Source organism: Anoplophora glabripennis, unplaced genomic scaffold (genome assembly GCF_000390285.2).
Source record: "Anoplophora glabripennis isolate ALB-LARVAE unplaced genomic scaffold, Agla_2.0 scaffold250, whole genome shotgun sequence".
Lineage (NCBI taxonomy): Eukaryota > Metazoa > Arthropoda > Insecta > Coleoptera > Cerambycidae > Anoplophora > Anoplophora glabripennis.
The window spans coordinates 111,237-121,824 of NW_019416392.1; the positions used below are offsets into that span (position 1 = coordinate 111,237).

A 10,588-nucleotide genomic window follows, 5' to 3' on the forward strand; every position below is an offset into this window, starting at 1 on the left:
TTTATTCTTCTCTGGTATGTAATAATTGCCTACGCAAATATCGGAGAAAAAAATACCCACCAAAGGTGTTTGCTCTTCTAAATGGTATTAATTCACCAGAAATAGTAATCAGCGAAGGTCAAGAATGAAATTGATGTGTAAACATCACAACGTAAATGAAATTCCCGAATTTTTCAAAAAGAATTCAAAATTTCGTAAGGCCAAAAAATGTACAGTGATGTGTGCAGAATTTTGCGATAGGTTTAAGGGAGAAGTTTCGAACCCTGAACTAAATACTCAACTCCTGTTTGAAACTGGAATTAAGTTTATATTATAGAATGAACTACCAGCGTTTATTAAAAAATCATAACTTAAAATTACAAGAAATTAATGTTATATATTTGTAGGCAACCAGTGATACAACATTGTGCAATTCAAATTGTCTATTGTATATATATTCTATGCAAGTTTCTTTTCAAAATTGTTCCAATAATTTTGAAGTTTTTCTCAAAATCAATTAACAAACATTGGTTGAAGAATCCAAGTAATGAATACTTATCCAAGTTATTCCGGATACGAAAAAAATTCGTTTTGGGAGTGAAGGTCGTACAAGTACCATGAATTAATTATTATTGCTAATATGCTAAATATGTTAAATTTTCTGTATGACCCAAGTAATAAGTAATTCCCCCACGTGATTAAATTTAAGTAAACAAACACCTTTTTTAATAGCTTTAGAATATAAAAAGCTTGGATACAAATTTGAAATCGGCATTGTTAGTGATAAAAGTTCAAAATGAACTTCCTTATATTGTGCTTGGTGATTTGTTTGCCGCTGATTTCAGCGCTCACCTATATTCCTGTTATCATAGAAGAGGAAGGTAAGTAAATTTCATGTTCTATTTAAATGGTAAATTTTAATTATAATTTAATACAGAATTCAGTTACCTTTTAATTCTGTGTTGAAAAAAGCAATCTTTAAAATGTAAATATCATTGAATTAAACTATTTTGGTTGAATTTCATATTGGTCTTTGTCCATCAAAGTAGAAAAAGAATACGAAATTATTGGAAAGTTGGCAATATTATTTAATAGTTACCTACTTTAGAATAATATGTTCATAGAAAATTTCTATATTTTCTATGAATATGTTCTTTCATTAGTACTGTTTGGTACGATTGTATTTTATTTTAATTGCATCAAAAATATCACTTTACATTTGGATTTTATAAATTTAGATTCGCCTAATCAGAATATTTCACACTAGAGATTTTTCGCGATTATAAACATTATAACACAACTTTTCAATGTTCTACAGCTTTATTGCTCAACCCCATTTACAGAGCAATTATTATACTACTAAAATTTATAAATACTTAATCTAAATAAATACAGATACAATACAAACTTAGTACAGTAATTACGAAGCAATTAGACAAAAAAATACAAAGATAATCGACATCATCAAAAAATACGTTCCTGATTTAGTAATTGTATAGCAACATCCAATATACGCTTTAAATGATCAAAATTAATATCACACAAGTGACATAATTTATTAGAATTACAGCACATTACGTATAAAGGTGATTTTAAAGTGAGATTAGTTCTAGGAATGTTAAGAAAAAAGTTTTTCGTATGTCTTGAGGTATATTAAACTGAATTTAAGACAGAAAAATGGAGCAATCAATATTGTTATGTAACATTTTGTATGAAAAAGACAGTGAAGAACATTTTCTTTTTAGGTCCAAACTGGTAATATTTAACGTTATCAGTAATGTATTGTATTGTGTATCTAATTCTGTATAATTTCCAACTTCTTTAAAGTACAAAAATTTTAAAGACTGAATTCTTTCAACACTAATTTTGTAACGCTGGTAATATGAATTCCAAATGATGCAACCATATTCTAACATACAATTAGACATAACAAACCACTAATATAATTTTTTAAAATTTTAGTGTTGATAAAGTTTCTACAGTTTCTTAATATGAAACCATACGATTTTGCCGCCTCATTTATTTTAGTGAATATGATTATTCCCGAAAAAGTAAACTAAGTATAATTAAAAAGTACACCAAGGTCCTTAACAGTTTCATAGCGAGGAAATGTAGTGAGTAATATCATATTAAAAAATAATGTTTTGTTTGTTTTCTTTCTCAAAATTCCAATCAAAAAAACTCCACAAGTAAATAATTAATTAATTAATGGAATATAATGGATTTGTTTTTTTATTAATTGAAATATTGGACATAAATAGACCGTATATTCTTTCCATAAATAGTTGGGATAATTACCTTTACTTGGTCAAAATGAAAACACTTAAACAAAATGTAAACACTAAATTCTGAGGTTTTTTTTGGTGTACTAGGTAATAAAAACTGTAATTTTAGAATTATTGATACTTGATTAAAATGTTTGTCCTTTGTTACGTTTTTATAGATTTGGAAAATGGTCAACTCTTAATTAGACCCGCCAGATCACCGCAACGTGGAGGCGGTTTTGGCGGAGGCGGCGGATTCGGTGGAGGCGGTGGACTTGGAGGTGGCGGCGGATTCGGAGGTGGCGGTGGATTTGGTGGTGGCGGTGGAAAAGGCGGTGGTCTAGGTGGAGGTTTCGGTGGAGGCGGTGGTAGAGGGGGCGGCTTAGGCGGCGGATTTGGAGGAGGCGGCGGTCGTGGAGGCGGACAGGGAGGTGGATTTGGAGGCGGTTTTGGCGGTGGACGAGGGTAAGATATAACTTTTTAATAATACCATTCCAGTATAACAAAGGGCAATCAGTTATTATTTTCTAAGGAGAATGTGATTGACATACAAAAAATCGTGTTTTCTAAGTCAAGCTATAACTTCAGGATATTGTTCCTTGGGTCATTTAAGATTTATTGGATAATGAATCTGAAGCCACTGAATTTAAAGATGCAGGATGTTAAAGTTTAAAAAATATTATGTTTATCGAAATATCACTGAAGATGCTTGATTTACATTGATGAGACTTGGGATAATGATATAATAAATGCATGTTAAATTAAAAATAATGATAATAATAACTATAAAATGATTGTTTGACAAATATAGTGGAATATGTTTGTACGTATTCACTAAATTTTTGCCTTTAATATTCTTTACCCAAGTTCCATCTACAAATCAATGTCTTATTTTCACAAATGAGGTATTAGGATAAATACCTATATACAGGGTGTCCGCAAATTTCACCGACAACGTTTGACTGCATATTCACGACGATAAATAAATACGATCTACGAAAAAAAGTTAAATAAAAACATCTTGGTTTTTAAGTTACAGACCTTCAAAGTTGTCAAAAATAAAACTAATTTAATTAATAACTTCATAACCATTTTACCAAACGCCTTAAAATTTGGCACATTTATTTGGACTATTATGGCGTATTATTTCTTAAAACTTTCGTCAAATTGATATACTGGGTGATAGTTTTCTCCGGTTATCTCTCCCTTTTAGCGGTCTAAACTTTTACAGTGGTCGTACTATTTCAAAACGGGCAGCAGCATTGAAAAGGTCGTTTTATTTAAAAAATATATTATCTCTTGAGAAAATCGCCTACAAAAAGCCATTCTTGAGAAATATGGCATTATTTACAGGTCTGTATATTTAGGTTTGCGTAGCAATGTCACGGATTTAAAACTTCGAGTTCAATAGGCGATGAAAACAAGATGTTGATTGTTGTGGCTATCAGGTTGTCATTATTGCCGTGTTTCTTTATCACTCCACAGTGCAAATTTTTATTGAACTTTTTTTTCGTAGATCGTATTTATTTATCACCATGAATCAAACGTTGTCGGTGAAACTTGCGGACATCCTGTATATTTTTAAACTTAAACCTGTACCTCGACTATCAGTAGTAGTGTTTAGGCTGATTAGTCTCAAAAGATCAAAAATATTATTATGACATAGACCTACAGAACATTCTTTAAGGTTATGTAAAGCATTTGGGGAACAGTTGTGTTCTCATTAGACATAAGATTTTTGTTTGGATATTTTCAAAACTAAAAGTAATTTTATCTTAAAAATTATTAGAAAACAAAAAAATATCTTCCTCATTTTAATTTTCTCCATTTTCTTTTGTAGGAACTTTGGTTGATTGAATATAGGAACCGAAATAATGCATGTCGTGACAAATTTGAAAATACTTAGTTTTTGGATTTTGTACAAAAATTTACAAATAAAACATTAAACATTAAAACATTTTTTATTCCACAACAGACAAAGCGTTAGAGATTTCGGCAAATATTTTTTGTAATGCCTCCCAACACCTTTTAAGCTTCAAAGTTCGTATTTAGTGTATAGTACACGGTTTGGAAATGCTGTCAACTAAATTCAGTGTAATAAAAATTAAAAAACAAGACACTTATCATTTAATTTCTGCTTTAATTTTATGAATGGCCCCCTTTTTTATAGAAATCCTGACAGCCCATCTTCGTCAGCCACAGCCAACTCCGAGGCAACTGCTACAGGAAACAACGCTAATGCCTCTGCTAATTCAAAAGCTTTTGCCACAGGTGGAGGTTCAGCTTCAGCTTCGGCTACCGCTGTTGCTAATGCCGCAGCCTGAATACCAGTACTGTTGAAAGTTGTGCTCAGTCCCAGGATGTTGACTGACAATAAATAAATTGTTATTTTTACTTATTAACTCTCATTATGGTATTGTGTATGATCTTATGGCAAGTGTAAGTAAATAAAAAAAGTGTGACGTGAGGTCACAGCCTCTAATAAAATTGTGTCTGTCTGTGGATATGAGCCACTTTCTCTGATCACTAGTATTTTTGTAAACATTTTGTACATTTCTATAAATAAACCATTAAAAATCATTGATAGAACTTTGAAACTCTCCTAGGAAGTTTTATTATTTGTTTTCTTGCTCCTTCAAAAAGTGAAGGAAATGATGACAAAAGTCTGTACAATAATTTGATAAATTTATTGAAATATTTTCATATATTTGTAACCTGGTAGCCATGTTCTTAGGAGGCCCATTTTGCTAAACAGGGGTACTCCCCTTTTTCAATAGTTTTCTTCATAAACATCTTCAAATGTGCTAATTGTTATTGTCGGTGTCATTCCCATCCTACTAAACAAACAAAAATCTGCAAGAATACAAGAATCGGTATATAAACAAATATTGAACGGAAAAACAACTCATAATAGTTGAAGCACTATGAAGTTCTACACCCACAAGTTGGTTTGGATCCTAGTGATCATGTTTTTGGTAGTAGCCGTGCACCAAAGTGAAAGTGAAGTTAATATTTCAGGTAAGTTGGTATGAATCGAGAGGAAAAACAGTGTTTCCCTGATAGCCCAGGAAATATAGAGTTGGACGCGACTTTTTGTTTCGGCAAGCTGAATTTATCACTATAGATGCTAAATATTATGTACAATAACATATTAGTTTCCACAGTCATAAAAATGGGGGGAAGATTGTTTACAGGGTGGTTAATTGTATAATTTTTACGTGGAAATGAACTGAAAAAAGTTATAAGCGAAAAACGTGAATTTACGTAAAAATTATACAATTAACCACCCTGTAAACAATCTTCCCCCCATTTTTATGACTGTGGAAGCTAATATGTTATAGTACGTAATATTTAGCATCTATAGTGATAAATTCAGCTTGCCGAAACAAAAGTCGCGAAATGGTCATTTCCCAGCTCTTTTTCCTGGCCTATAATTTCTAGCTCTTAATTCCTTTCTTACAACAGCTATTACTTATTTTTAGTTAACATTAATCAGTTATTTTCTGAAAAATGATTTGCACTGTTATATGACAATTTCAAACTCGTTTAAAAGCTAAATTTAGATAAATATTTTTCGTTTTTCGAAAATTCGACGTCACATTTGAAAATAAACGAACAACGAACTTTTGCCGCAAACTATACTTACATTTTTTACATCCACGTACGTACGCGCACTGTGAGCAATAATTTTATATAGCTACTCATGAATATTAATTGCGCTAAGTGGAAAATCAAATATTATTGTCGGTGTTTTGCGCTTGTTTAAAATGTTCCTAGTTTTAAATGAAATAAATAAATATTGGCCATAATAATGCATGTAATGATTTGTCATTGATTTCATTGTCATCACCACACATTTAATACATACAGTGTGTCTCAAAAATGATGTTTTTAAATTAATATTTTTGCATGAGGTAAACAAATATTGACTAGTGATTAATTAAAATAATAGCTCTTTCAATTTCTTTAACTGTTACATATAGGTATACAGTATGTTCATAATATACGAACGTAAGTTTGAAATTTACTGGAAATGTGTTCTTGTTGTTGTGTAGACAAAATGCAACTTTACAATATTTATCTAGTTTTACAGTACTGTAACTGTATACCAACTTTTTAGAGCTGAAGTTTCTATTGAGCAGAAAAATCCGGTCTCCAGGACGAGGTGGAGGTGGTGGTGGTGGGGGAAGAGGTGGCTTTGGTGGAGGAGGAAGGGGTGGGTTTGGAGGTGGTAGAGGCGGATTTGGAGGCGGTAGAGGTGGATTTGGAGGTGGTAGAGGTGGATTTGGAGGTGGTAGAGGCTTAGGTGGCAGGGGATTTGGAGGTAGAGGATTCGGTAGAGGATTTGGAGGCATTGGTATAGGGTAAGAATAATTTCATTGCTTAAATCTTATTTTGATAATTTTTGATTGGTTTTTAGGGGTGGGGGATTTATTATACCCCCTTATTTTTTTCGAAGAAGACGTATAGGATAGGCATCTAAATTTATTTGGTATGCGTTAAATACAGGGTGTTAATTAAGTATGGACAATAAATTCAACAGACGATTATTTGAGTAATTTTAAAAGAAAAAGTCCATATAAACATTGGTCCGCAGATGCTTCGTTTTCAAGATACAGTTAAGCTTTTGTAAAAAATTGCTATTTCGTAAATATCTTTACCCAATTTTGTTGGAATTTGGCAGTGTTACTTGTACTTTATATCATTTAGATGTTACGTGTTATTAATAAAAAATTATGAAATAATTATAATTTCCAAAATAAATTTTTCCCCATGTGGTCCAGGCATATGCAATTAAGTGGATTTTATTTTTTTTTCTACATAAATTAATCAAGATACGCAAAACATTCAAGGAACAAAAAAGTTGTATTTTTAGTTGTTTAATTAAAAAAATATATAAAAATTACAAAAATGTCAGTGGCGTACATTTTTTTGTAAAAAATATTCGTTAAGGTACCGCTCGTGACGCCACTGGACTTAATAAATCTAATCATGTTAGGATTAAATTAGCCCCTTGACACTACAAATAATACTGCCAAATTACAATAAAATTGGGTAAATCGTATTTAAGATATTTATGAAATAGCAATTTTTTCACAAAAATTTTACACCCTGTATCTTCAAAACGAAGCATCTGCGGACCAATGTTCATATGAACTTTTTGTCTTCAAATCACAAATCACTCAAGTAACTGTCTGTTGAATTTATTGTACAAACTTAATTAACACCCTGTATAGCTATATTTTGGCTTTTTTTAGGTTTTTTTGGATCTCCCAAAGGATGATGAAGAAGATATTTAATGTGTATTCTAATTAATACATTTAATAATTAATTTTAACTTTTATAAGTCACAATAAAAAGTATTTATTTAAATTTGTAACATTTATTNAAGCATCTGCGGACCAATGTTTATATGAACTTTTTGTCTTAAAATCACTCAAATAATCGTCTGTTGAATTTATTGTACATACTTAATTAACACCCTACATAGCTATATTTTGGCTTTTTTTAGGTTTTTTTTGATCTGTCAAAGGATGATGAAGAAGATATTTAACGTGTATTCTAATTAATACATTTAATAATTAATTTTAACTTTTATAAGTCACAATAAAAAGTATTTATTTAAATTTGTAACATTTATTTCATATGAATTAAAAACAGGGCTAAGTTATGACCCTCGGGGAACACTAAATTTGACGTATAGGTTTACGATGGGTAAAGTGAAATAATACTCTGCTTGTAACAATACTTATTAAAAATTTAATTTATACAGTTTAAAATATATAATACAAGGTGCTATTTATAATATCTATCTACAATATATAGGCACATAATATCGCAAATATACAAAGTGTAACATTACATTAATAAAAATATAACAATATTAATGTACACAATGAGTTTATTAATAACTTCAATCCATTAAGGTAAAGGGGATTTCTATTAAAATAAGGTAAGGATATCTATCATACAAGCTTATGGAAATCAGAGCAACTGATATTGTACAAAATATATATTTTATAGTCAAAGATAACAATAAATGTCACAGATATAAAACTATCATATCTACAATTGGTATGAGTGACAAATTTTTTGTCGCATTAAAAAGATATGTCTTATTTTGTCAACCAAAAATGAAGAGATACATTCATTTTCAGCTATAGAACCTCAGTAGCTTAAGAACAGATTTAAGATTGCAAAGATCAATCTAGAAATACTCCAAAAATTAAACAAGCAGCTAACAGGCTAAATGAAGCTGTTCGATATTTCATTAATCATCTTCGTTAGTTAAAACTGATCTTATTAAATTTTGTAGCATTATATCAGAACTGATCATCACCTCAACGCATTCTTTTAAAATAAATTATCTTCCACGAAGTCTTTATATCCGTTAAGCTTTAAAGTGTCAAGAAAACTGTCAATAAATTATTTCTCAACAGTCTGCTGCTAAAAATTGATCATAAGCCAAATTGACTGAATACTTCAACCACGGCACTCTCGTGTGCCGAAATTATCACTCCGCAACTGGACTATAAATGAGCCAGTATCTCCATCTCTGACGGTATCTCCGTTATCTGCACTGTACTGTTGTTGTCAATCTGCGAACTCCCACTGACAGTCACAATAACAGGGCTTTGGTCGCTGGTCTGCACGATAGTGACCAGATTCCCGTCCTTGCTGCCTTCCAGATCGCTAGAACTGCCCTTCAGTAGCATCTTCACGGGATTGAGCTCGGTTTCCGGCTCCATTTTCAGCGAATCGAGGGTGATATTGTCCAGAGCGATGTCCTCTTCGGTGCTGCCGAGGATATTGACGACGTTGACCACCGAGCCGCCATGATTTGACTCCGACAGACTTAAGGATTGCTCCCTGCTGTGCAGCACGGAGTTGGACTGGATGGTTCCCTGGCGGTTCGTGCTGTTCTGGGAGCGGTAGGACGGGGGGCAGCTGTACTCCGACTGGGCTGCGTCTCTACGACTCGACAGCGGAGCTCTAGAAAAAAAAAACAGTGTTAATGTTGAAATACAACCTTAAAGGAAAATTATAATGGATAGATGTTTGAAAAAAAATATTTGCAGGTTTTTTTTTTGGGAAAATATCTAATATTCAGTATAACGGTAACAACAGTAACAATAATAATAATAGGTAATAAGCGGATATCTGTAAAACTGTTCCCAACTTAAATTTTGGATCGTATGTCGCTCGTACTGGCCAGGTACTCATTCCTGGTTATATATCTGCAAGTTGCCAAAGTCGACGTTTGATCGCCTTCTTAACGGGAACGCTTCGAAACCTAGGCGATCTTCGGTACGAGTATGGTCTGCCACGGACGGAAATAGAGGTGAATTGGAACCCAGGGCAAAGTTTAAACTTTTTCCCGCAATGTTCATACGTTATTTTCATATTACATAAAAAGGTAGTCTGTCGCAAATTAGCAATGTTCTATTCCTTAATGTTAGGAAATAATCTACCATATTTCAATGGTGTTTTCTCTAGATGAAAATAAACCGACTTAGATCAACTCAGACTCAGTACAACTTTGCTTTCTTATTTCAATTGTTTTTAATGCCATTTAAAATAACTATTTAACAATCTATAATACTATTTTATTAGGTAATTTAATCTAAATCTGTTTGTTTTTTTTTTCTTCAGGGAAAAATTGAATTTTACATTATGATTTATAGCTGTTTTACATTGACAATTTATTGATGAAAAAATTGACGAAGTTCTTCATGAATTAATTCACGAATTTATTGGTAAACAGTATGGTTTTACACTGCTATAGACTTTGTCAAGTTTTTTGACGCATGAATCAGTTCTACCAACGAATCAAAGGAGCAAATAAAGAGCGACCGAAATATTCTCCCCTTTGTGAGACCTCATACATTTACTCCAAATGTGTGCCAAAAGATAGTCTATGATGAGACTTGAATCGTCTATAAGTTTTAGCTTGAGGCTGCATTTTGTTTTCAAATTATAGTTGATTAAAGTTGTCATTTTTACATGGATTGTTATAGGGTTTTCAAAGTCGCTGATTTAAAATCAAAGGTTCGTTAATCTCTATGACTTCAGATTCTGGGAAAGGTCTTCAGAAACCTTTCCCAGAAAGGTTGACGAAATCATTGATTTAAAATCAAAGGTTCGTTAATCTCTATGACTACAGGTCATTTGGAAGTCAAAGAATTAATCTTGGAATCTTCGAAATTCTTCATTTTTCTGAAGCTTTTCAGTCATTTCATGAAGACCGAAGGGTGATGAAGCAATTCTAATAGCAAATTCGTGCTCAGCGCGAAAAAGTACTTCGGAATACATATGCCACATGTGAAGTACAAGCGATTTTTTTT

At 32.0% G+C, this 10,588-nt stretch overlaps 2 protein-coding genes and 1 long non-coding RNA gene across 4 annotated transcripts in view; 2 read left to right on the plus strand and 1 right to left on the minus strand.

Moving 5' to 3' along the window:
- Positions 1 to 765: 765 nt before the first annotated feature.
- Positions 766 to 4,832, plus strand: LOC108906505 (glycine-rich protein 5-like). 2 transcript variants are annotated; one of them, XM_018709785.1, is made up of 3 exons: positions 766 to 860; positions 2,423 to 2,708; positions 4,414 to 4,832. In XM_018709785.1, exons 1-3 carry the CDS (start codon positions 776 to 778, stop codon positions 4,565 to 4,567), a joined length of 525 nt encoding a protein of 174 aa, XP_018565301.1. In that variant the 5' UTR covers positions 766 to 775; the 3' UTR covers positions 4,568 to 4,832. The 2 variants fall into 2 exon arrangements, with proteins under 2 accessions (XP_018565301.1, XP_018565302.1); XM_018709786.1 differs by lacking the exon at positions 4,414 to 4,832 and adding an exon at positions 4,084 to 4,198.
- Positions 4,833 to 6,511: 1,679 nt separating this feature from the next.
- Positions 6,512 to 7,840, plus strand: LOC108906507. Its single transcript, XR_001964295.1, has 3 exons — positions 6,512 to 6,607; positions 6,664 to 6,735; positions 7,756 to 7,840. It is a non-coding gene; the product is annotated as an uncharacterized LOC108906507 (long non-coding RNA).
- A 181-nt stretch (positions 7,841 to 8,021) lies between these two features.
- Positions 8,022 to 10,588, minus strand: part of LOC108906510 (verprolin) — a 221,583-nt gene continuing 219,016 nt past the window's right edge. The window contains exon 4 of the mRNA XM_018709789.1: positions 8,022 to 9,236. Within this exon, the coding sequence (XP_018565305.1) occupies positions 8,774 to 9,236 (463 nt within the window). The 3' untranslated portion in view covers positions 8,022 to 8,773. The remainder of the gene's footprint in view (positions 9,237 to 10,588) is intronic.

Coding starts and splice junctions, on each gene's coding strand:
- LOC108906505 (XM_018709785.1), top strand. CDS start 776: ATGAACTTCCTTATATTGTGCTTGGTGATTTGTTTGCCGCTGATTTCA. Junction 861..2,422: donor TGTTATCATAGAAGAGGAAG/GTAAGTAAATTT, acceptor ACGTTTTTATAG/ATTTGGAAAATGGTCAACTC. Junction 2,709..4,413: donor GGTTTTGGCGGTGGACGAGG/GTAAGATATAAC, acceptor CCTTTTTTATAG/AAATCCTGACAGCCCATCTT.